The sequence below is a fragment of the Erithacus rubecula genome (genome assembly GCF_903797595.1).
Source record: "Erithacus rubecula genome assembly, chromosome: 5".
Taxonomy (NCBI): Eukaryota; Metazoa; Chordata; class Aves; order Passeriformes; family Muscicapidae; genus Erithacus; species Erithacus rubecula.
The window spans coordinates 62657033-62683797 of record NC_136687.1 but is presented as its reverse complement, the minus strand read 5'-3'; the positions used below and the strand labels follow the sequence as shown (position 1 = coordinate 62683797).

The 26765-nt window shown below is 38.4% G+C and overlaps 2 protein-coding genes across 8 annotated transcripts in view; one reads left to right on the top strand and one right to left on the bottom strand.

Annotated features, from left to right (window-relative positions):
- INTU (inturned planar cell polarity protein) overlaps window positions 1-26765 on the top strand; it is a 35450-nt gene that overhangs the window by 1417 nt on the left and 7268 nt on the right. For 4 of the 6 annotated variants that reach the window (XR_013774260.1, XM_079305797.1, XM_079305796.1 and 1 more), the window contains exons 1-9: window positions 2986-3124; window positions 5481-6067; window positions 12988-13073; window positions 18324-18527; window positions 22084-22202; window positions 22505-22594; window positions 22973-23050; window positions 23861-24026; window positions 25979-26032. Coding sequence is in view for 5 of the 6 variants with exons in the window: in XM_079305797.1 (XP_079161923.1) it covers window positions 2988-3124; window positions 5481-6067; window positions 12988-13073; window positions 18324-18527; window positions 22084-22202; window positions 22505-22594; window positions 22973-23050; window positions 23861-24026; window positions 25979-26032 (1521 nt within the window). In the remaining variant the exon portion in view is untranslated. Of the gene's footprint in view, window positions 1-2985; window positions 3125-5480; window positions 6068-12987; window positions 13074-18323; window positions 18528-22083; window positions 22203-22504; window positions 22595-22972; window positions 23051-23860; window positions 24027-25978; window positions 26033-26765 lie in introns of those variants that run through there. The other 2 variants (XM_079305799.1, XM_079305798.1) reach the window with 1 other exon arrangement.
- LOC306802064 (uncharacterized protein) overlaps window positions 23133-26765 on the bottom strand; it is a gene marked incomplete at its 5' end in the record, with an annotated part of 18893 nt that continues 15260 nt past the window's right edge. The window contains one exon of one of the 2 annotated variants that reach the window (XM_079305813.1): window positions 23133-23353. Of the gene's footprint in view, window positions 23354-25165; window positions 25194-26765 lie in introns of those variants that run through there. The other variant, XM_079305812.1, reaches the window with a different exon arrangement.

Here is a 26765-nt window from a genome sequence, read left to right as displayed (position 1 = left end):
AGGGAAAAAAAATGAAAATTACAATTGCTTTTCATTCTGGAGAGAACTCTTAACTCTCTAAGTGTTTTTCAAAAAAAAATGAGATGGATTGTATTACTCTTCCCAGATTCTTCACGACTGTCTTCCTGTCGGTTTTGTCCTCTCCTGAAAAACCTTCTGAGATGAGATTTGACAGAAAGCTTAAGAAGTCAGAATACTCTTTCTATGTCATTTACTAAGCACTAGAGTGTTTACTCACAAAACCTTTGGTCCCAGGGGTAGCCTTCACTCTCCGTGGAGCCTGTTTATATGTAAATATCCCAATGGCAATGACAGCCCAGTGTCACTCTGCAGTTCAGGCCGCTTTGCTGGGGATGGTCTCTACACAGTCTTGTCAGAGGACTTGTGAACAGAAGATTCTCTAATCACAGTCTTACACTGTTTAATGAAAACCTTGTAACCAAAAAATCTTAATTTTTAAGGAATCCTTGTGAAATATGTATTTTGTCCTTTAAGAAAGACTTGGGCAGGGGAGGGGAAGTTGTGTTGCTGTCATTAATATTTTAAAAAGAGTGAATTATTTCTGACGTAGTTTGCTCATGCTGTGCACTGGAGGAATAAAAAAACCCAGGAATCAATAGCCGAAATATAACGTCACTCATGTTTTTTGTTGGCTTTTCTTTCAGTAAAGCAGGTGTTAGCAAGACAAACAACTGAAAAACAAAAGATGAAACTATTTTCCTCTTAATCTGATTGTAACATATCATGTTTTATCTGAAATGTATCATTGTGTCTGTCTAGTTGTTGGTAGAGCCTTCCTGGAAATATAAAGTGATCTGAAAAGAAGCAACAAGCCAAAAAAAAAAAAAAAAAAAATTATCAAGTCACTTAGGACCTTCTTACCTCATTATCACTAATGAAAAGCTGCAATTTGAAGCAGTGTGTCCTATGCCCTGTCTCCTTCTGAACATAGGCATGGATCAAGGCAGGTTGCTATTTTTAAAGCACAACAGTTTCTAAAACAGGTTAAGCCAAAAAAACCAAACCAAAACAAAAACAAAAACAAAAACAAAAAAACAACAAAAAAAAAACTAACAAGAAACTCTTGTTCAGGAAATAAATTTCCACGCATGGATTTAGTTCTTTGCAGGAACAACTAATCAGAACAGCCATCAAGCTTTAATTAGCCACTCCTAAGTGCTCATTACCCAGCTGTCCAGTGAGGGTGAACAGTGCTACTGATACCAGTGATGCCCCCTGGCAGATTTTTACCATCTGCATGTTAAAAGCAGCAACTTGGCATAGAAGGCTCATGGATTCCTTAGTGAGGAGCATCAGCCCCAGCTACTCAGATTAAGTGTAAAGTGTCTGCCAGAATACAAATTATTTCAAGTCTCCTCCTAATATTTATGCCCAAGAAATGAGAGGCTTTCCTCTCAAGGGGGATTGTGTGGGAAAATCTGTGTCTTCACAAAATAAGATCCTGCTGTGTGAGATATATCCTGAAATCTTTAATTGTTCCCACAGCAGCAAAAATTCCACATTTGTTTCAGCAAAGTCTTTAGGTGGTTCCCAGCTACTCCTCTCAGAGGACCAAAGCCTTCCATCATCCTTCCATTCATAATATGCTTATTCCTATAAAATAGCATGGTGTAAGACCACTGCCTCCTTGAGAGAGAGCCTGCATTTCTCACTTAGTGAACAAACAACTGGAACCAATTAATCAGCTCTTGAACTCAGTGAAATTTAACTAACACAGCACCATCTGGCATTGACTATCACTTCTCTACAGAAACACTTCAGTGTGCTGCTCAATATATTAAAAGTGCTTGCAAGTGTAAGCATAATTAGAGAGAGTGGGACAGTGTATCTCATCTACTTCTAAATGAAAGAATAGTAGAACAAACTTTTTTCTTTAGGAAATGTTTCTGTCTCACCCTCTGGATAGGTGTGTAGTCTTAATAACCATGCAAGAGTAATTTATCTGTGAAATCAGGTCTTGTATAGGGACTTCAGAATGGCCACAGTACTTAATATAGGTATTTTTACTCCAGTTGAAGCCTTAATCACATGGATGTGAGTCCAAAACATTTCTGTCTGTTAATTCACTTGAAATCACACCTACTACACTTTCCCTAAAGCAGTTTCAAGTACAGGAATTTCATACCAGGATTCTGTCACTCCTCTGTAGTGTTCCAGCACTATAAAACCTCTCTGCTGAAGCTGTGCAAATATCCCACTGAGCAGAGATTAAATCCAGCACATTAAACTGGATGTTCCAACAATTACTCTCCATCCCTTTCCCTGCTCACCATGTGTGTCCTGATGGATTTACTGACACAGCTACACAGCAAGTTGTCTGCAGGGCTTCCATAAGTCTTGTTTTTCATGGATGTGAATAATTTAAGTCCTGAAAACCGAGTAGGGCTTTTTTTCTGCCTCTCTCTTGACTGTGCATGATTTTACACGTGTAGATTGCATGGGATATTTTAAGGTACTTGTTTGGCCTTGTCACATCCTTGCTTCTCCTGAAGCGCACTGCTGTCCTGACAAATCTAAGGAGAATCTAATTTCTCACAGCTTGCTAAATTAATATAATAACATATAAAGCACAGAGGCATCTCACTGCTTACCAATTGACCCGAGAATCACTTTTTACCTCATGTTTTCCCCTCATGATCAGTGTTTGGTTACAATGCTCTGAGCTTCACCTCAGGATTCTCGCGTTAGTAAATGTGTGTCTATGGGATGGGCACTGGGACCTTGGAATCAGGCAATTAAACAAAGTCTGGTTCTCCATGATGCGTTGCTGTTGAGCCAGCCAAAGACGTTTGGGGGCCGGCTGAGGGTGGACAATGGGAATTCCCATTATAAGGGAGTTTTAACCCTCAGCGCGAAGGGACGCTCCCTCACGGCCGGGCGCTCGCGCTTCCCGCCGTCTCCATGGCGCGCGCGGCGCCGGCCAATGGGAGGGCGCGGCGCGCGTCACGCGGCCGCGCGCGGCTGTCATGGCGTCCGCGGGGCCCGGCGGGAGCGGCGCTGCCGAGGGGATGGAGCCGGAGCCGGCCGGGGCTGAAGGCGCTGAGCCCGCGGGCACCGGCAGCGAGAGCGGCTCCTGCGGCTCCTCGCTGTCTGGCAGCTCCGAGTAAGGGCGGGGCCGGGAAGGGCGAGCCGCGGGGGGTGTGCGGCAGTGCCGCTCTGCAGAGCCGTCACGGTAACACGGAGCGGGTTCGGCTGCGGCTGCGCTTGCACTGAGCCCGCATCCCAGCTGGGAAGCGCTTGGCGCCTACTTCAGCATGAAACGTGTGGGCTTTCTCGCTAAAGCCAGAAGGCGGTTCTGTAACAGGACATATTTTAAAGTTATAAATGCAACCTCCAGGGTTTTAACTTATTGCTGTATTTTTTAATTCGGATGAAGCTAAGCTTACAACGTTAACTTGGTTCCCTGTGTTAAAGCAGCTCTGCTTTACGCTTCAAATGTGTATTTCAGGGTCTAGTCAATAGCGTTTCATTCAGCGTGTTGTTTTCATCATGCTGTGCAGAGGAGGGGAAAAAAAAAGATGTAGATAGGAGAAGTAAGTATTGTGTTCCAGTGTAGTTTAATTTGTAGTTGCCCTGTACCTCTGCCTCAGAGACCAAGTTGTTATATGTACACCTACCATACATTATTCCTATATTTATAAGCCAGAACTCGACTGTAAGATTTCAGCCTGAAGCCATGCTTTTTTGTATTTTGTGTGTTTGGGATTTTCTTTTCTCAGTTCTTTCCCCTAAAATGCCATTTTGCTGTCACTCTTTGTATATGTTTATGGGATATAACTGTTCCACAGATTTCAGCACATAACAGTCTAATACTTATGTGTAATACTTTTAATAATTTATCTATATAACAATTTATCCAGCAGAACTTGGATCCTTTCTTTCCAATTTATCTTTCTTCAATATATGGGCAATTTCAATCAGTGCAGTTTTTTAGCCATGTATCTCAAGGTGGAAATACCTGTGTGGGATCAGTGAAACTATTCTTACAGAAATGCAAACCTTCAAGTTATTTAACTCCCTTGAAGCTTCCAATCCTAGAGGCAAGTCAAAGTTATTGTGTAAGCATTTGTTTTGACACAAGGGAAAACAGATCAAAATAAGATTTTTTTTTTTCCTTTTTCCATTGCTTGCTTAGTTTAAATTTATTGTGACAGTAGAGCATTAGGGGGAAAAGCCTCTCGTCCTAGGTGCAGGCTGCTTGTTTCAGATTTGCCTTTCCAGATGTCTGGATCTGTATTGGGAAAGTGAGAGGTTTTTTACAGTACACTTCCTTCTTGACTTCTCTCTAGAGTGGTTCTGTTTGGGTGAACTCAGAGTAAACACCAGACATGCCCACACCATTTTTTTTTTCCCCTCTGGTCCATATTGTTCTAATAAAAATAGAGAACAAAGCTGGAGAACATGAGTGTGTATGGACTGACATCCAGGCTGAAACATTGACATCCACCCCAAAGAAGAAACAGCTTTTTCCTCAATGATTTCCTTCAGTTTCCTTCCCTTTAAATGTGTTTATAAGCTACTTAGCATTTGTCTCTTTGCTCTGGGTATGTTCCAGTTATTACATCTTTCTGAAAACCTACTATCCAAAACTGGACATGGCTGACACATTGGCATTTCCAAATTAGGACAAAAATTTTTTTGCACTGTGCTGATGTTTCTGTTCCATCCTAGGGCTGCTTTGCCTTCACTTTGCTGAAGTGTCTCACTCTTGACTTTGGGTGATCCATGCCAGCTGCCAGATCCTGTTTCTCTAGCAGTGCTGCCTCTTTGTATTTTTAGTGTGTATTTTTGCATATGCTACTTGGAACTTGGCTTTTTTAAACTGTTACCTGGATTTCATCTTAGATTGTTTCAGTTTTGGTTTTTTTCTAATGTTAAATCTAAGTCATTTTTAAAATGTTTATTTTCTCTTTCCAAAGGGCTAGCAGTGCAATCTGTGCTCCCATAGCATTACAGAATATCCTGAGTTAGACAGAGCCCACAAGGATTAAAAAGTCCATCTTCAGGACCACCTCAAAAATCATGCCATGAAAATATTACAAATGCACAGGGGAAAAAATAATGGGAGATAATGGAATTTTTTCTCATAAGAGGAAGTCCTATCATGCACGTGAATATAATTACTAATTAAAACTTGCATGTCAAAGAAATCTTTTTCTGAAAAGAGAATACTGCTTTTTGCAATGCCTGTTTTCCTCTAAGGCATTTGAAGACACTGTTTTATTGGTGAGAGGGATGTCTTTCCTTGCTATATCCATAATTTATCTAAAAAAAGCTCTAACCCTTATGGCAGACTTAAAGCAGTTGAGCTGTCAATGTTCAGGAGACAACTATTTTTTTCCCTGCTTTTTATTCAACCCTTGCACTCTGTGTCCACTCCCTGCTTAAAATAATCAGATCTCACTTGCACAGTGATCTTCCTTATTAGAACTCACTGATCATTCTTCTTTCTTTTCCAGTGACCTTGAGCCTGAATGGTTGGATAGTGTGCAGAAAAATGGAGAATTATTTTATTTAGAATTAAGTGAAAGTGAAGAAGAAATTCTGCTTCAGAACAGCTGTCCAGAATTGCCAGCAGTGAATCATGTCAGGTTTCGTGAAAATGAAGCTGAAATTATTCAAGAGGGATCACGAAAGGAAAGGAAGTATGAACTGAAGAAATGGACCAAAATGCTAAAAAAGAAGAGTCTTTTACCAAAGGGTTCTGGTAAGAAAGGCAGTGGAAGCTGCAATGTGCTCCCCTCAGGTCCTACTTCCATATTGAAACACCGGTCTGCTGAGAAAATGGGTGCCCCTGTTCAGCAAAAGTACAAAGATGTGTCTGTTTATGTAAATCCCAGAAAACTCTATAGTGCTGAGGAAGAAGAGCAGCAGAGGCTGCTGGAGGCCTTGGTAGGGATTGTCCATCAGTCTTCATGGAGCAGCAGAAGAGTGGAAAAACAAGGCAGGAAAGATAAATCCACCAGAGGAGTGAGTGAAGAGAAGCTTGTGGTACATGGCTTGGTGCCAGGTAGTTCTGCAATGAAAACAGGTCAAATCCTGATTGGTAAGTAACTGAAGGAACAGTTAACTTTTGCACTCTTCTTTTAATATGAAGATTTATGGGGTTTTTTGCTCTTAGAGGCAGCTGACTTGAATATTCCTGAGACGTAAGCAATTGCATCAGTTCTCAAGGGGTTGTTTCAAATCAGTGTCATTGCATCTGATGGTTTGCTGCCTAGTCAGTTTTACTGTACTGCTTATTTTAAGAACATGTAGCATAACCTGAAAAGTGTGAATACAGTAAAGAGATGACCATCCTTAGTGTTCAGAGCCTGAGAAGCTTCGAGCAAGAAATGCCCCACCATCACCTTTAACTTAGGATTTGAGCTGAGGATTTGCTCAGTAGATCAGTGGGACTGGAGCAAACCTATAGTCTGCCAGGTACTGTATTTAGATTTCATTCTTCTCAACAGCATCCCCCTTAGATAAAAAGCTTTGCTGTATATATGCTTTCAATGGATTTTGTATCATCAAAATGAGGGGGAAAATACTGAATAAGATACATGATTATGTTACACACTTCCTTCACAGCAGAAGTCCAACAGCAGCTTCCTCAGCAGCTGTAACTTTGGGAGGCTCCAAATCCATGGCAGGGCTGCAGTTTGGGGAGGCAGTGAGCCAGTGCAGCCTTTGTGTTGGTTTGGCTGCTCAGACACTTCCATGAGCTGAGGAAATAACTTGGCAAGAAAGTAACCCAGAAGAGAAATTGGCTTTCTAGTACTTTGCTGGTACAGTGAGTTAAACTTGTGTCACAGAATGTCTGACAGGCACTGAAGGTGAATGATGGAGGGGAGTGAGCTGTTGTGAGGGGTAATGAGGGAGCAGAAACACTCCCACTCCCATCTTTGAGGCCACTCAAAACTTGGCACTCTCAGGACATCAACCTTGGAGACAGTAAATGTAAGACAACCAGGCCACATGTGTAAGGGGTGAAAGATTATTTAATTACCCTTGAAACTCACAGAGTGAGAGAGCAAAGATGTGATATTGGTTAGAAGATCATTAAAAATCTTATTGCTATAAGTAGCACAAATCCCACAAAGTCAGCATGAGTGCTTTTGAAATTCCAGTGCTGTGTGTATAAAAAGGCACATCGTGCTTCGACTGGCTGATTGCTCCAGCACGTGTTTTTGGTAGAGATGCTAAGGAATACTCCAGAGGGAAAATTGGATAACTTTCAAGTTTTACCAGCAAGAACTGATTAGTCAAGAAGTGAGGGATGTGGGTTGAGGGGGAGGAGAGTTTCAACTTGATCTGCTTATGGGTGTTTAATCTATTTAGTGTAAGAGTGGGTGTTTGTAACCTGTAAGTTCATTTTGGGACACAGATTTGTAAATAACATTTTTGTGAGAGCAGGTGTGAAGTCAGAACAGTGTAGGCAAGTACCAGATCCAGGAGATCAAGCTGATCTAACCAGAGGCAGTATTTCATCTGCTGCACTTAATGCTTTCAAGAGCTAGTGAGGACAAAAACTGAGGGGTTTTTCTGTTTGTTTCAAATAACATTTAGCTTAATCTCAGAAGAGTCTTGCACTTTTTTATGTCCTAGGTTATCATCAACCCTTGCCTTGGTTTTTTTTTGCACATTGAAAATGAAATAGTTTTAAGCACACTGGGGTTATTCAGCTCTTCACTGGGAAAATGAGCTGTGTTCAGTGCCAACAGTGGAAAATGTATAATTTTCATATAAAAATACTTTCAAATTATATATCTATAGTGAAGCTGAGTACTCCAGAATTTTTATGTGGTGTCTAGAAATAGGGATGCTTTGCATAAATTAGATGCTCAGATTTCAATCTTGTCTGCATAAAGAATATACAGTAAAAAAATTCTGTTCTGTCAAAAATCTGTCCAGTTTACTGTTTCTGTACTGCACATCACAGGATGGGATAGCTCTGGTGTACACCCAAAGCCTGATTTAGAAGCAACTACAGTTCAATAGGTAGCTCCTCAGATTGTCACAGGAGCTGAAGTTTGTCAGAAAGTTCAGTAACAGTAGAATTTTGCCTTTCAGTTGTTCTTGATCAAAGTAGCTTTTAGGAGTTGTGTGGAGTAACAGCCAGTAAAGGACATTTTTGTGGTCAGTCTAAAACTGAAGAATCAGCACAAAAGTGAGCAGCTTCTTAGGCCATCACAAATGAAGAATACTTGATGAGCACAGCCCTATGCCTGCTGGCTGCTCTGCTTATAACTTTGTTCATCTCCATTGGCCTCTATGCACATAAACATTAACCTGTTCTTGTTCAGCTTTATAACATTTCAGTGGCCTTCAGTGGTCCACACCAACTTACCAGTAGTCTTTTGTGAGGCAAATCAAAATTATATTTTCCTTTAACAATACATGCTTTAAAATGACATCTGGTTGTCTTCCTGGTGACCAGTTTGCAGCACTCACTTTGACTCACAAAGTGTTTTATGCTTCAGCATTTTTAGGTGAAGTAACTTCTTTTTCCATCCTTAATAATCACTTTCCTCAGGTGGCTTCTCATACTTGTTTTGAAATGTGTATCCCTTATAGCTTTGAACACTTAAAACATCTGTTTATTATTTGTGCAATACACTTTAATTGTTGGTTTTTAAGATTGCATATGGAAGTCATAAGTCTTGTTGCTGTACTTTATTAACCAAGGGGAATGCAGGCGCTGACCATATGAAAGTAAATGCAACAGTTTTGCAAGCTGAAAAACCCTGCTGCTTTGTAACTCTAAAAAGATGGCACTCTATCCATGTGTTGTTTATCAGTTCATTTATCTTTTTTTTTTTAAGATTTAGCAGGCCAGCATCCATTTTAAATTTTCAAAATGGGAAAATCCCCACTGATTTTTGAATTTGTCGCCACTTTAATTTTGGTTAACATGAAATACAATTCTATCTTGTGCTTTTAAAGTGTATTTTGTATTTTTGGCAAAACATTTTCCTTGCTTCAGTTAATTTGCAACATTATGCAAAGCTTGGTCTGCTGTGGAAAACTTGGAGCATATCTTCAAAGAGGAAAAACAACTCAAAATACTTGCATTTACATCCTGACAAACAAGGGTAATGCCATTTTAGATTGGTTCCCACCTCACTTCTTGAAACCTGTTAGATTCACACTGGGGAAAAATTCTTGCAAATGCTGATGAGCATCATCTTTACCATAGTAAAAGTCAAAAATTCATTCCAGTGATACTGAAAATACAGCAAAGCTCTTTTCACCAGCAAAGCATATTGTTGTTATCATCTTTGAAAGTATTTTATTGCTCTCATAAACCAAATAGCTCAGCATGAATCTTCTCTTTTTTTTCAGTACCTACAGTTGTCAAAAAATTGTGAAAACTGCCCCCTGACAAGAATGAATTGTGTTTGATAGTAAAGATGTGCTGTAATAATCCAGTTTTGAACATGTATGCAAAAGGTACAGCTGCTGTTGCAAACTTTACTTGAAAGGTCCATATCCTTAAAGTCCTGTCAGGAAAAAAAGCCCTTGAAAGGACCAAAATACTGGGAGGGTTTGAGATTTTTATGTGGAATTACCATACATGGTATATTTGTTGAAAAGACTATCCAGAGTTGAGATGTTGTACTCACAAGATGAAAACAAAGTTTGTGTAAGTTTTGCTGTGCTCTCACTGTGGTGTTTGGGATGTGGCTTTTGTTTTTTTAATCTCCTCTTGAAACATAGCAGCACTGGTTTGGATGAAAGCAGCCTGCTGATGTATAAATTAAGTAATTGATCTGCATTTCTTCAGTAGGAATGCCTTCCAGAGTTTGCCTTTTTTGGAAAAGGCCTATTGGAATTTATAAAAGTGCTCCCACCAAGTCATCACCAAGAACAGAGAAAGCTAAATACCAGGATTCCATGACAAAAGTGTCTTCCATCCTCTCCCATGGAACAACTTGATTTTCATGATTTCAGAAAAATAATGTGCACTTCCCATCACAGGGTGGAAGTGATGCTCACTTGCCTGTTGGTGTCCCTGGGCTTAATCCAATGGGGATCTACTTTTAGAAATGGTGCTTGAGGGTTTATCTCTAAGGAAAGGATGGTTAACAGTAGTCATAGTTTTCTGATAAGAACAAATAAAGTACAAAGAATTCCTGTCTCATCTCTATCTGTTTCATCACTCAAATAAGGTTCAGCCCTGCTTGACACTGTGCAGAGAACAGTACACCCATCCAGCCTGGCCTTGAGCACTGCCAGGGATGGGGCAGCTACAGCTCTGCTGGGCACCTGTGCCAGGGCCTCTCCACCCTCACAGGGAAGAATCTCTTCCTAATACATAATCTAGACTACTTTCTTTCAGAAGGACATGTCTTTTTCCTAATATAAGTTTGTTGACTTAAGGAATGGTACCCTGGAGCTGCCTGAAGAAAATTCTTCTATTGCAGTGGCTCACTGCATCTCTAAAAATGGAACTGAGTGATACTTCATTGTGATGTGTCTCCCTATATCTGTAATTCATTGATGTTTTAGATTGGGATGGTTTGATTTAACTCTGCAGACCATTGAGTCAGACCAACTTAAACAATTGCAAAAGTTATTTACACTTTGATATAATTTAACCTGAATTGTTTAAGCATTAGGTAAGTGAAATTAAACTTCATACAATTGCATTAAGTTTTTTTACATAATTAATGTCTGAAGACCTGAATCAGTCTGCCTTTCTGTAAGTTTTTCACACTGCTAAAGGGCAAGAAACAATTTTCAAATAAAATGTAGATGTCAAGCTCTCACAAAGTTTAGTTTGCATGTATTGACTCTTTCCCTGCAGTTAATTATCACACTGAGTAGATCTGGTGGTCATGTCCTGCTTTAGCACTTCTCTGTGTTCATAATTTTACACAGCTCATACTTTGCCCAGTGATGTATTTATTCTGTTACTATTACTCTGCTCTTTAACTGCTGTTGTGTGTGGCAAAAAGAAAAGTAGCAAAAAATTCCAACACCCACCCTCCCTGCCTCCACCCCCAATTCTGGAAAATCCATACTAATCAGGAAAGATTTGCTGCTGTGTATCAAGTTGCTTTTTGATAGTGATACAGCATTTTCTGGCAGAAGGAAGGCAGCCTTACAGGGCTTGGGCTGTGTGCTCTGGAAAGCTGTTCCATGTATGGGCCATGATTACATTTTTACCAATTGGATGGAATAAATATTTACTGCTGCAATGAAAGTTTTACATGTGTACATTAGGCATTGAATAAATAAAACACTTGGAGTATGTAACATGTAAATACTGATGGCTCTTCTCCTTTCAAAATGTCTTTGTCTATTCCACCCTGGGAGATGTGGTTCCAAAACATTCCCTCATGTGCTAAGGTGTGGGTGTCTTCACAAAGTGTGTGCAGCTCCTCTGAATGGCTTTACAACAGAATTCCTAAGGATCCAGTCAAACAAACAGAACACAAACAACTTTTGTTTAAGCAGATGAATTTGAATACAAGAGCAATTTATGCTTTCTCTTGTAGTTGTGAATAATGATCTTTAATGCAGTGTTCTTAACAAAGAGCATGGTAATCCTGTTTATAATTCTTGTTATATTAGAGTAGCCTGAGTGCTCTGCTTTTCATTACTAATTTTCGTGTCCTGGGGCTCTGGCATGGACTTACTGAGTTCCTTTAAATGCTGGTTATCTTTCAGCTTTTCTGTCTTTGAATTACTGTTGTATTGAAGATTTGACAGACTAAAACTGAACTGTGCTATGCATCAAGAAACACAGAGGTTAGGGAGAGAGCTATTTCTTGAAAAACCCAAAACATTTTTATGCGTAGAATAAAATGTAACCTTTTCTTGGTTTTGCATTCAGAAGAAGAAATTAATTTTCCTTTAATGTAGAAGAAGAGTGAGCAACTCTCACTCTGGTTATGGCCTGCTGTATTAAAGAGGAATATTGCTTGCATTTTGGAGCTATTCAGTGTTTCCTTACTGGTTAATTCAGAAGAATGTTCTGTCTCTTCTTGGCCTTGATTGTGTGTTGCACTGATTTTGAGCAATCGACTCTGTACCTGGTAAGTTGCAATTTGAAGGTATTTAAAACAAGGTAGAACATAGAAATAATGGTAACTCAGTCTCCTGAACTTGAACATTCTGTGGCCTTGAATAGATTCTCAGGGAATGGAGAGACCTGAGAGACTCAGGCTGTGCTTTTCCATAGTGTGCATGTCATTAGCACTGTGTCAGTTTGAGCTGAGCAATCTTCTCCCTGGAAAACTGAAATACACACTGAACCTTACAGTGGTTCAGTGCTTTATTTCTGAGTTGATATCTTTGTTGCCAAGTCAAGGCTTAAAATACAACTGTGTTAAACATGAACTTTTGCTGCAAATCCATATCCTTTTTCTAATCCCTTCCACAGCCTGAGTGATGAACACCACGTTAATGATCTTGGAGAGGATGTGGAGGTACTTTCTAGGGGAATCTTTGTGCAGTTCAAGCAAAATGAAGCTTGGCTTTCCATTTGCTTGTTCAGCTCTTGGTATTATTAGTTCACATGTAAGAATGACCTTAGGACCACTGGGATACTTCTTGAGAATATTTTCCTTCCCTTCATATAGAAATCCCTGTTTGATTTTTGTACTTGAAATGTGGATTTTAAGTTTTTAAGCCATAAGTTGGTTCTGTTTACTTTAGTAGTTGGTGCCTTTAATTTTTCAAACCTTTTCCTCTTGCAGTTAATGACTTTGTCTTTGGGACCCTAAGGGTTTTTTTTTCCTCATTTCCAGTGATGCTAAGGGTGTCAGATGTAAAAAACACAAGATGCCATTAGTGAGACTGAGGTAATAGACTAAAAGTGGTAAATGTTGCATGTAGCAAATATCTACTTAAATACAACAAATGGACATTTATGACAGCTTGAATGGCATATTAGTTTTTTAAATAAGACTGTTTTACTCTGTATTGTGATGCACTAGCAACTGAATTCTTATTTCCTGTCTGTTCCACCTGCAGGGGATGTTCTTGCTGCTGTAAATGATGTCGATGTGAATTCTGAAAACATAGAGAGGGTTTTGTCTTGCATTCCAGGTCCTATGCAGGTACAGTATACAGTACAGTTGAACATTTATTCCAAAAATTCTCTGTAAAAGTTAGTACTGCTTCTAACTTGTTTTCCTCTGAGGAAACAAAATTTAGGTGACCTTTTTCTTTAAACTTCCTCCTATATCTTTTGAATGTGTTGCTTGACTTCAGTCAGAGTAGAAATTTCAGAGTTTAATTCTGATAAAAATCAGAAAAATCCTATGAAAATAGGTAGGTGCTGATGTCTAGCTTAAAAATAAACATGTCAGCAGAATAGTAGTGGATTTTTTTTACCAATGACTGTATTTAAAATGGTAATGATTGCTCTGAAAATACTTAAATAGAATAATTATATCTTCATCAATATAAACAAGACTCACAAACCACAAGAGAGTAAAAACAAGCCTGAATTAACAAGGAGTGCTATTAAAAATATTGAAGAGCATTTAAATAGTGAAATTGATACTGGTTTAATATTTAAATACAAAACATTAATGCTTGGGGTTCTAAGAGATGGTAGATTGAATATTTTTAAGATCTTTCAAAACTCAACAGTGATGAAATTGATAGAAGTCAGTAATAAAAATTGATACCAAAACAAAAAGTTCCAAAATACCTGACCTGATGAATCATGTTTCTTTCCTCAAAACCTACTGCATATATCTTTTCTTCTAGCTAAATAATTTTGGAGCTGTAATGAAGAATTAAATAAGTAATGAAGGATTAGCTATTTCAGACCTAAGCCAGCAGAGTGTTACTTACCTAGGATGTTACTAGCATAAAATAAAATATTTTGAGTTATTCTGCTTAAATCCTCTTTCTGATGGACAGGAATACAAGATGAAAGTTGAAACTTAAGAGCTATGAGCAGGTTAAAAATTAGTCTCTTGGTAGTTTTTCTTCAGGTAGAATGTACGATGTGATGATAATAATAGAAATATTTTACAGTCTTGAAATTTTTAAAAGTGGAAATTTTATGTTTTCTTGAACGCAGAAGTTCTGTTTGCAACTTATGGTAATGCAAGTTCCTGTGGAAATAGATCTGCAGTGAGGTTGAGTGCTGGGGATGTCAGTTGAGGAAGCTTTCCAAGATCTCTGACAGCCTGAAGTTTGCCTGAGCTACTGGAGTTGTGGTCAGGTACTGGCAGAGCTCCCTGGACCAAAAACCTTCTCTTGTCCGTCTTTGACCAAATACGGAGTTGCTGTAACTGTTATTAAATACAGACTGATTAAAAAAGGCAGAGATGGTACATTTTGTGTAATTGCATCCTCTCTAGATTAGGGTGTAGGTATTCCTTGTTGCTAAAAGGCAGTGCAGCCTTTCCCAGAGCAGTTCCTTGTGGTGCAGTGTCAGTGTTTGCACTGTCAGTAAATCTGTCAAGCAGGCAGCGATTACTTGAAATGTGTTACAGTTTGTCATGGTGCCTTTCCAAATCCTTTCATTAAAGTGCAATTATTCCTTTTCTACTGTGCACTTTGAGTCAAGCCAGATGAGTGGTGGCTAGAATAGACCAGTGGAGATGTAAATACTGACTTCTGGGGTTTTTGCAATGCAGTACACTGCAGTCATGCTGCTGAAGGAACAGGGGGTTGTTGTAGCTGACATTTTATAATACAAGCAAAATTGTTACTGTGTTCTCATTCATCTTATGTTGCAGAATATCAAAAAAGATGCAGTTTAAATCCTTTTTACTTACATATAAGTTATTTCCTTAAGTGCAGTTCCTGCACTTCTGGATTCATGTTAAAAATTGCTAGAATTCATTTCAAAAACTTCACTACCTAGATTCAATTGCACCATGTGATATATCTCATTATCAAATTTCCAGAATTTTATTTTTCTTACCTCAGTTTAGGCAAGTAGATCTATGCTTGTAAGGGCTAGTTTAGTGCATTTACTAAGCAATAGAAGTCCAAATGCTACATTCATCCTTCGCTTTACATTTCTGTAATCAAAATAGTTGCTGTTTCCTCACACCTTGAGACAGAGAAGACAGAATAGGAAGGGCATGATATGCTAAAGGATTATACTTTTCTTTACTCTGATACTCAGAAGTTGCAGAACCATTTTACTGAAAGCTTTCTAAAAATACCCAGCCTGAGGCAGACATCTAGAATCAGAAATTTCAGCCTGAAATTTTGAATTCCAGTTGTGCAGACTATAAGCACATGGCAAACAGACACCAAAAACAGGAAGCAGCAGGCAGCCTTTAAAATGCAGGCAATGCCCCCAGGTCTGTCTGTAATAAAATCCATCTTCAAGCCATGCTGCTTTCTTGCAGATGAAATCATGCCTTTCTGGGGCAGACCAGTGGTACAACAGCTACATTTTGTCTTTCTACACTGAAAAATGTACAATAGTATTAAGAAGCAGATTAAATACAGAGTGACCTTCCAATAATTACTTTCCAGCAATTAATAGTAAAGGACTTATAACATCAGTTAATGGTTTCTATGTTCTTTTTTTCTTAAAATTCTTTTGACCTCCACAGCATCCTGGAGCAGTGATTTATGTAACTAATCAGTTTTAAGTTAATTATCACTGCCTTTCAAGCTGCCATCTAATCAAGTGCAAGTCACACCCCCATGTTCCTGTGTTATGAGAAAAAGTTGACTGTTCATGTCTTACCTGCCATGGCTGTGGAAAGTTCTGTCATGTTCCACTTTGTCACCTTTCCTAAGCAGAAAATGATGATCCATGTCCCTCACAGTTCACTGTTCCTGCCACCTTCTTGACATTTGATTCAATCCTTTATGAGATGTTCTAAGTATTGAGAACAAGAGCATGATATATAGAGTGGAATATTAATGCTTTTCCCATCCTTCATGTCATTTTCTGTTTTCTGTTGTGCATTGAACTGATTTTTCTTCAGGAGAACTGGAATCAAAGCTGGGGAAGGTTTCACAGTCAGTACTTCTTTTATAGAGACTTCAGTAGTCATATTTAATCAAATCCTATGCACTGCTCAGGATGAAGATTCATTTCTTCTCCACAAAAAAAAAAAAAAAAAAAAAAAGGATATGTAGAAATGCAATCTCTTGGTCATTTTCTATTACAGTGATATGGGAGGCAGCATGGATAACTCCAAGTTGAAAGAGAGTTAAAGTTCTGTTCAGTCCAGTTTTTTTTAATACTCTTCTCTGGAGAATCATATGGTTGTATCTCTAAGACAAGACAGACTAAGTTTGTTTTTTTTTTTAACTGAGAGACTAAAAGATAGACTGCAGCAATAATGACATCTGTGTATCATTAGTGTAAAGACTGTAGCCTAAATGTCATGACTAAATGTCCACAGACAAGATGCAGTAGAAGCTAAGAGAAATACCTATTAAGCCTTGAGAAAATCTGTAAAAAGTTAGAGTATGAGGAAAATATTCTGAAATATGTGCAGGTGGCATGACAAAGAAAGAGAACCAAGTCTTGGAATGTTGGAGAAGAAAGCATACACTTCTGAAACTGTCAACTATCAAGTTACTGGGTCTTAGAAACAGCTGCTTCTTAGCTGGGTGTTCCTGCTCCTCCAGCCCTGCTCATGTGCAGTGTCAGGAATCAAAACTGAGCTGATGAGGAGAGGGTGAGGGATGAGTTACTGCCAGAAAAGAAAGGGGTAGTACAGGACAGGAGACCAGGACTGACTGCAGTGCTGTACCAGGGAAGAGGAAGAGAAAAAAGGCTGAGAAAATAAAAAAAAAGAAAATAGGAGAGAAGAAAATTGCTGGAAGGTGTTGGGAGAGGGAGTAAAGTGGAAGGGGAAGGTGGCAACCAGTGACATAAATGTAGCTGTAAGAGCTGATGATGGCACTTCTCTCAGCTAGTTTGACAGGCAGTGGGTGTTTTAAAGCACCATTATTTCTTGCTGGTGCTCCTCTTCTGAAGTTTGTGTACACACATACACAATTATGAAAATGATCTGGTTGTAAATGTATAAATTACTTCTGCTTGGGCTTCTCAAAATTTATCACAATTGGGAAAAAATATAGATGGATTTTGTTGCATCAATCCTCAGGCTAAACTGCCACTGACCCTGCCACAAAGTAGCAAGATTTGGTGTGATGTGTTATGTTCAGAACTTCAGTCAATAGGCATGTTACAGGTATTTCAAGGCAGAAAAACAGTCTTGAGTAAAAACATGTGAAAGAGGGGGAACTAAGACCATGCCTAGTTAGTCCAAATATATCTTCAGTTGCTTTGAAGACTGATGAAAAATAAGGTGTCATCTAATTATCATCTCATCTCATAAATGAATATTTTCTCCTTGGAAATTGCAATTTTATGCTCAGACATGAGATGGCTTAGGAAAACGTGTTCATTCACAAAAAAAAGAGAAAATCACTTTCATCACTGTTGAGACCACTAACAAACATAATTTCTGTAAGTCAGGCTTAAAAGCAAATTTTGAAACATGTTTCCACATCAAGTTAGGATAATGTGTTATTTGTGTATCAGGAAATACATTTATTCTAAAACTCCTGGGTTTAAACTTATTTGGGAAATAAGGGACAGTAAACATCATATAATTTTTTGGCAAAATAAGCTTGATCATCTAAACTTTTAAGGTCTTGTTTAAGAGAGGATTCTCTGTGTTCTGATCTTTTTTTTTCTTCTGAAGACAGCACAGTAAGGGATGTAAACAATTTTTAAGCTACTTGGTAGTTGTGTAAATTGTTCAATACAGCAACAAAACTATGTTCTGATTTTACAGTTAAAAAAAGGAAAGTTAAAATATCGAAAATTTTAAAAATGCTACTGTTACAATTTAACAGACTTTTGTAGTCCAGTGTAAATTTAAATGGATTTCTCTGTGCAAATGTGTCAGTGCTCTCAAAATGGCAAAGAAATGCTCAAGAAAGAGCCTTCAGGATATGTACTTGAGAAACTGCTGACATTTTGAAAGATGTCAAATACTGTGTGTGTTTCAAAGGCACAGTAATGGGTGTTTTTGCTCAAACAAAGCCAGAGCAGTAAGTATATTTTTCCATTCTCAAAACCATAAGAATTAAGTATGAAAACACAGCAAACCACATGCTTACTCACATGGTTCATAGAGCATGTAATAGCTGGCTTTGTCCTTTGTAATAGATGGTTATGTAGTGCTGAATGTGTAATTGGTTTTCTTGAAACAGCAGGAATTTTGTTTGCTTACATCTTTGTCAGTAAAGCTGAGGCTGAGAAAACCTAACCTCTTAAAGGGCTCAAAGTTTCATCTGATGCTGGAAAGTAATTGTAAGTGCAGCCTCATTCTCACAGTAATTAATTACCTTAATAGGTTAAACTGACATTTGAAACCTCGGGATTTGAGCCTGAAGGAACTTCAGAGCAAAGGAACAGACAGACACAGTCAAGTATGAACAACCTGGTTCGGCTGCTGTGGGGAGGGGACAGTGTGGACCTTCAGCAGGCTGTGCAGGACGTGCCTCACATTGTCATGTTCCTCACACTGAAACTGGACTCTGAGACCTCCAAGGATGAGGTATGTGGTTGATTCAATAAACCTGAAATGTAGCCACTGACCACAGCAGCTGCTAGGACATCTGATGTAAAAGGATAAACAAAAAATCCTCTTAATGGTTTGGAGTTGTGAATAATCCATAAAATACCCATTATGGCAGAAATAAGGCCTGAAATTGCAGAGGAGAAGAATCAGCATCAGTGCTGAGGAACTCCTGACTGGCCTTGAACTCAGGTGAGCTCTCTGAGCAGCAGCAGGTGAGGAGCAGCCCAGGTGCTATCCCCAGTGCCCTGCTGTCTCTGGATGCTCAGAGGGATCTGCCTAGTCAAAGAAATATCCCCCAGCAGGAGCTATTAGCAGTCCACATCCATCATCTCTCTGGCTCCTGTTTCAACATGCTGGTTTGCCTTTTCCTAGAGGGCTCTAGCATGGCTGCAGTTAGCAGTCAGATGCTGCTTCTTGCTTGGGCAGCATTTTTAGAGCCACTGAAGTACTTTTCCTTTGTCATGTAAAGCTGCTTTTCACGTTGCTTTCTTTTTTGTGTTCTTCAGGAAAGTTCTGCCAGTGTGCATGTAAGCCATTGTAAGTTTGTGTAGTTGTTCAGGATGTAGCCATAGCTACAAATACTTCTCTCCACCAGGGACACAGAGCTGAGATTGGCCTCTTGCCCAGCCTGTAAATGACAAAGTGGACTTCTTAGGAACAGACATTTGGGAAAAGACTCTTCTGCCCTTGTGTGAATTCAAATTTAGCACTGTGTCTCAGTGCTGAGGAGACATCAAACAAAGCACAGGTTTTTCCACGCCCCAGGGACTGAGATGGCAGGATAGTGATGGAGTGGGGAGCAGAAAGAAAACATTTTGCTTTCTCTCCCTTGGAGTTTATCCTTAGGTTGAGAAACCTTTGCTTTTTTTAATACTGTTTTTCAACTTCAAGTCTATGTCCTGTTGGTGATGTGTAAGAGAGAAAAAGTGTTACAGCTACACAAAACAGGGTTTAATTGTATTTTCTAGATACAGGGCTGAGAAGAAGAACCCTAGAAAATTACATGATACCACAGTATGTACCAAAACCAATGTTTTCTTGACCACATAAACTGGAAGAAATATTAAAAATAAAAATTCCAGTGCCTCTGGCACCTCTCTTACACATGTAAATGCCTGATTGCAATTCTACACTTCACAGTAAATTGAATAACTGGTTTCTTGCCCCATTGTTGCTTTACATTCTCCCAAGGAACAGCATTAATCCTGAGCTTTGAGCAGAGGTAAAAGAGGGATTGTAATGCCCTTGTTGTTCCTTCACAACGTGAAATAATTCTTTCCTGAGAAGTCTTGGCAATTATGTAGCCCCAAATATGCTGAGAGATGCTTTGCTGATATAATGAAGCACTTTATAATGTTTCCTTGCAAAAGAATGCTGCCTTCTTTAAGGCATTTGTCTTTAATTTCATTTTCTGAACCTTAGGCAACTTCTATCCTGTAGATGTACTGTCCCAGATTTAGTTTAAACAGTCCTTTAAATGGAGTTCTGGTACACCAATGCCATCCTGCACAATAAAAATATAATGATCCTTTAAGAAGCTGCTTTACCCATATCCAGAGGGGGCACAGTATGCAGATCACATCCGTGTAAACTGTGGCAACTGGAACTTGTAAATAAGTATTCCACTTGTGAGATTTTGGCACTTAAAATAGAATTAATGAGCTTTAAGACTTATAAGCTCTGCCTGCCCAGCTCTACAAGGAAGTAGTATTGGCAATCATTTGGGATGTGTGTTTGCCTGTGGGAGGTGTCCCTATGGGAACAGTTTCTCAGTGACTAAGGGCAATCCTGGCTTTTTGTATATTTTAGTTTAAGGTGGGTATTACAAGTATACACTATTTGTAGCAGTGTACAACACTCCCATCTTTGTCTTTGACCTGATTTTGGCAGTAGCATGTCTGAAAAGGAATAATGTTCATGTTCCTCCTGCTGTTACTGGAAGACTCTGTTCCAGGTTTGGGGGTTGGGTTAAGGGAGAATTTACACTTGCAGAAATGAGCTACTTGTATTTATTAATTCCATTGTCATTGGCCTGTGACCTTTGGACTTGTTTTGGAGACAGTTGATCTGGTGGCATGTGCTGGCCCTTGTTAAATCACTATATCCACACATGATATCAGCTCTGCCTGTTTGTTACAGTTGGCTTTTCATTCCCTGGGAATGTGTTCAGATAATTCTCTAACAAATTCTGTAGTAAGGAGTGGGGGGAAGGCTCTTTCTCACCCTTTACAGTTCTGCAATTAGAAAACAGCAGGGTTTCTTCAGTTGGGGGATTGATTCCAGAAAAAAAGATCCTTGTCACTAATGAGTATTTATAGAGTTAATTAAATTGGATATGAACAAAGAGTTTGTCAGATCCTTCTATAATGAAATTTTGCATTGTTTTAGTCTTGATGAAGGAAAATTTTCTAGTGGGTGTTGGCACTAGCTGAATGTGCTTAGTGACATAAACAGGGAAGTTAATGATGCCTGTGTTTCATTTGTTTGTGGAGAAAGATAATTTGCTATAATCTTTGCAGCAGATATGCTTAATATTACATGCATTATTTTTGGCCATCATGATTTGGCAGAAAGCAATAAATGAGGGGCAATCATGTTTGCTTGTTGCTATATTTTTATAGTTGCTGAAATAATACAATATTTTTGAAAGTGCTTGAATAAAAGAATGATTTGTTCTAAATGGTTAGAAAAAAATATCTCACAAGTATTTATCTCTGCAGAGCTTTCGTTTCAAATTACTTTTGTATTTGGTCAGATGTTTCATGAGAAATCTTAATGGTGTATTTTAAAATTTGAGCATATTCATCAGTTATGTTTTATGCTATCCACGTAAAGCAGCCAGGTAGGGTTATACAGAGAGATTTCAGTTTTTCTATTCTCATATTAGTTTTGAAGAGCTTTATGTCTGATGATGGTTGAAGTTAGATTTGAAATATTGAAAGAACTGTACAAATCCTTGAATCAGAGAATGACAGCTGTTTGGTTGGAAGGGACATTAAAGGTCATCCAGTTCCAACCCCAGAGCCATGGGCAGGGACCCCTTCCACTGAACCAGACTGCTCCAAGTCCCATCCAGCCTTCCTTGGACACTTCCAGGGATGGGGCATCCACAGCTTCTTTGGGCAGCCTGTGCCAGGCCTCAGCACCCTCACAATAAAGAATTTCCTCCTTCCTTTGGCATCAATATACTAACAGTGTACTTAAAGTTGTAAGATGCACTGGTCACAGAGTTTGTCATTTTATGTTTCTCCATGTAATAATTATTCTAAATAAGTCCTGCTTTTCTATAAAATGGAGAATTTAAAACTGTCAGAAACATTCATATGCCATTTAGAATTTTCCAGTATGCCCATGGAACACATTGCTTGTTTCAATGTCATATGAAAAGATATGATAAAAGATTTAATGTTTTTTAAAAAACCAAACTGTTAGCACACACACACACAAAAAAAATATTATCTTGTTTTCTATGGGGATTTTTGGAGGGGTTTTGGTTTTGGCTTGCTTAACTAACAGCTAACTTTCTTCACAGCAAGAAATTATTTATCACTACCCCATATCTGAAGCATCCCAAAAACTGAAAAGTGTGAGAGGGATATTTCTCACACTGTCTGACATACTGGAAAGTGTTACTGGTACCGAGATTATCAGGTAAAAGTGTTTGAAATGTAATTAGTCTTTTGTTGTTTTTTTTTACTTTATACATACATGTGCAGCAAACATGGGTCATGCATCAAGTTCTAGACAAACCAGAGCAACTCAACCTGTTTATAGGCAGTAACACTTTAACTGCAACAACATGCCTGGAGTGCTCAGCCTGGATGTCAATTGATTTGGGGGAATTTCATTGTAGTGGGTTGCAGTGACTAGGATTTTTAGTTCAGTGAAATGATTTTCAACTCCTTTATAACTTCCTAGTGTTAACAGAAATACTTCTGGTTTCATTTTTCTAGTTCCTCCCTTTTCTTATGTGAAAAACTGGTTCAAGTTGTTTACTGGAAAGAATCTGACAAGTTGCTTGTAATTGGCCTTCCTGAAGAAAAGTGAGTTTCAAAGGAAAGGTTTTGTTTTCCTTTAAATTTTGTGTCCTCAAATTTATTTTGTATACCCTTCTACTAAAAAAAGACAAGAAAGGGCTTAAAATGTACTCTTTTTACTGCAACTAGTTTTTATGTCTGTGATTCCACTATTTTGATTGACTTTATTCACATCTTTCATATATCCATTGTTGTAGTTTCTTTTTCATTTCCTCTGAAGAGAATAAGATCCTGGAATTATTTGTAAGTTAGAAAAGAGTAATATCATAGGATTTGTTAAACTCAACATCATTAATAATACATATTTGCATGTTCTAGGAGGAGTGCTTATTCATCATAAAAATGTTATAACCATAGCTGTACGTTTTAATTTTTATTTGTTAGTGTGCCACTTTCTCATCTGAGGAACATGATTCAAGATGTTGTCAGGACCTTGACATTCATGTACAGTTCTTTGGACAGGTGAGTTCTTTCAGAAGTATTTTCTCTTCAGTCACTCATTTTTCATTGATGCTCACTGAAAAAGTCAAATAGTAGGATTAATTTTAATGTTTCCAGGGAATTTCTTTGCCTGTTCCTTTACACTTGTATAAAAAAAAGAATTCTGTTGTTCTTGCCTTTTGGTCTCAGACTTGACACTAGTCAGACACTGTTAAAGCAGTGTTTGTCTCTTCAGAAAGTTTTGTCCTTGATTAGATTAAATCATTCCCATAATCCAAGTCACTGTGGATGTCAGCAGCACTCTGCAAATGTTATCCTCTGTGCCTGTAAAACATACATGTGCTTCACTGTTAGATTTTTAACAGAGTAAACACTCTGGACTTCTCCAGAGTGAGTGTCTGGAGTGCCAAACTCCATTTGGCAGAGTGAGTGTCTTTCTCTGCATTTGGAAATCATCCAGGAGATCTTCAGTCTGATTGTTTCCTAAATAAAATCACCCAGGTGGATTATTCATATTCTTGCATTTAATTCAGAGTTAATGTGTGTATGCCATAGTGAACAAAAAAGAATAAATCTCAGTTTCCAAAAGGGTGAGACTGATGTTTCACTCACCATAAGTTGTTCTAAAACATCTACTGTGATACCATACTGGTTGAGTTTGCTCTTTGTTTGTAGGTACTGCCTGGATATCAGCCTAGTGGTTTTTTCCACATTAAAAACACATCCAAATGTAGATTCGTGCCGTAAAGAGGCTTGTGTAGCACTGAGGGTTATATAAACAAGCTGCAAATTTCCCAGTGTTATTCTAACTTGGAGTTCATGTTTGTCCAGTGCTTTTTGCCAGGTGGAAAATGTTTCTCGCCTGGATCATTTTTTCAACCTGTTCTTCCAGCGTGCCCTTCACCCTGCGAGGCTGCAGCAGCAGGATCCCTGCAGTGCCCTGTTCCTGGACAGCCTCCCAGGCCTGCGCTGGCTGACGCTGCCTCAGGAAATCAAGGTCAGCTCCTTCCCACAGCTCTCCAGGAAACCTGGGCATGACAGGCCACAATGTCAATGCAGGTGTCTTCTGCTCTTCTGGCTGATTTATCTAAGTGCTCTGCCCATCCCAGAACATCCATTTTTCTTATAAAATTCAAGTTTGGAGCTGTATGTTTGATTTTTGACCACTGAAGTATTTGGCAGGCAGGAAATACTATTCTGGAAGCCCATGTACTTCTCATAATTTAGGAGAGTTATAAATGGCTGTCAGAGAATCAAAATAAATATCCATATGTCATTTGTTGACACCAAATAGGTACAGTTTTTCTGCACCATTTATTTAACTGTGCCAGGTTACCTCTGTGTTAGAAATTGGGTTGTGCTTTAAGCAGTAGTAAGAAAAAACGTAGGTCACAGTAAATGTTTCATTGTAACATTAATGACATTTTAGCTGCCAGTCATAAATCCCACTTTCATTACTTTAGTATCTGTACTCCAGTTTAAAATGTTAGACTTGTCACAATAGAGTTGGTTTTCTAATGACTATCTGCTGTAATTTAATGCAAATAAAACAGCTGGGAAATTTTAAATTCGGTTTTCTTTCATAGAGAGACCCAAAATATTTGTACATTTGTAGATTCCATAGTTAAGGCTAATTTTAATTATTAGAAAATTATTCTGATCTGACAATAAACTCCATTATCCTACTTCATCAGCAATAGCAACAAAAAAAGAAACCACATTGTACTCACTGAACTTAAAGAGGCTGTGAGATGGAAAATTAAAATTGCTTCTCAGAATGGCTCTGGGAAAGGCCCAAGTCTGGATGTTCATAATGACTTTTCTGCTGCACATTCTATAATTTATAGGTCTTTATTTGAAGATAACATTAACTAGGACTTTGCTGCATTTCTGTTTTTATGTTTAGTAAGACCTCAGAGTATAATTTTCATGGGAAGGGATGAAGGGTTAAGTTGTTCAGTTTGCTATTTGACAGGGTTTGCAGAATGATTTCAGGTTTGCTACGGTTCAGTAAGAGTTGTCAGGGATGTTCCAAGTTATGCATCAGTCTCTGCCATTGTTTCCAAACAGATTGCTCTTTGCCAAGGTGGCTTTCTCCCTTTTCTCCTCCAAAGGAGAATTGTCTTCTTCTTTATCTTAGTGTTTTGGTGAAGATCTTTTTATTCTGTGAGGAGTACAAAACTAAAAATGTCAGTTCTTCAGGCAGAAAGCCACTTAAATTTTGACTGGGGAAAAGCTGAGAGGCTGGTTAGTTGTCAAGTGCCAACAGCAGACTTGCTGACATTTCTCTGTTTGAAAACTGGCTGTATTTCAATTAGAGGCAGCCTGTTAACACAGCCAAAGAAGTTTGTAATTATGTGATTTAGGTTCTTTTCATTAAGTAGCATGTTTATGTCATGAGTTTCAGTGCCTAGGACCAAGGAAAGTACTCTTAGTAAAATTTGATTTAACCAACAGCTCTTGCAGTTACAGAAATAAGGAAGCTTAAAGCAGTTTCAATAGAACAGAAAGAACATGTGAGAGAGTTTTGGCGACTTCCATAGAGACAAAAAACTGAAATCTATTGGATAAAAGATTTTTCTGAAAACTCAGCTGGATGCAGTAGTGTGCCAGGTTTGTCTCTAGACCTCGTGTTTTAAAGCACACTGAAAGTAAGAGTGACATTTCCTTTATACCAGACACTGGGGTCAGCAGGCACATAAGCAGAGAAATTGTACAGTTCAAAGAGCAGGGAAATAGACAGCAAGGAGAAAGGATTTTTCTTAATTCTTGCACCTCCAGATGTTCTTGATACGTGATGTTACTAATAAAAAATAGGTGAAAACTTCTGTCTGCTCACTTTGTACTTGTGAATCCCAGTCTGAGATGAGCAAGGTAGAGCATGATGTGTTATTACTAGAAATTAATGTATTGGGAATCTCTATTAAAATTATTTTTTTACTATTTCAGATGGAAATTGACACTGCACTGAGTGATCTGGAAGCAGCTGACTTTGCAGAGCTGGTAGACATTTTATTTTTGTTTGCTTTTCACAGTATCTCCTTGCCTTGGTGTCACATTCAGTGGTTTAAACAAGCACTGATTGCAAAATCCACGAACTTTTAATCAAGTGGAAGTCAAAGCAGTTTATACTGAATTTCTCTCCATGCTTAATACTAAAAAGTGTTATAATTCCATAGGATTGGTCACTGAAAATCCATGATTTAATGTAATTTAAATCCATGGATGTCTACAAAAACACTGATTTCAACAGCAGCGATTGTTGTCACATTTCTTCTTTGTGTAAGTAACTTTGTCTAAGTCCCAAGCAATTGTGAACAAACTTGGAAACATCTATGGATCAGAATTTAATTTTCCAGTTGACAGAAGGCAACAAATTCTGCTTAGTTTTAGTACTGTTTAAAAAGGTAACAGTAATGTACTTAAGTAACTCTTAACTGTGCAAGGTGCAAACATATTGACATTTCAGGTTTACTTTGTAATGAAAGAGCTCTCTTGAGCTCATATTCCAGAAGAGTTACTCAAAAATTCTGTTGAAAAGAATCCCTGCCCTAAACAACTTGGATGATTATTTACAGAAATCAATATTTATAATTCACAGTTTACTGCACAGAAATTGATTCCACCTACTTAATTTAAAAATACAGTATTTCCATCTAAAAACAGTGCTACTAATGGGAGAGCACTGGGCATTAAAAGATGAATGAATGAGAATATTTTGAGTAAAATGTCAAAG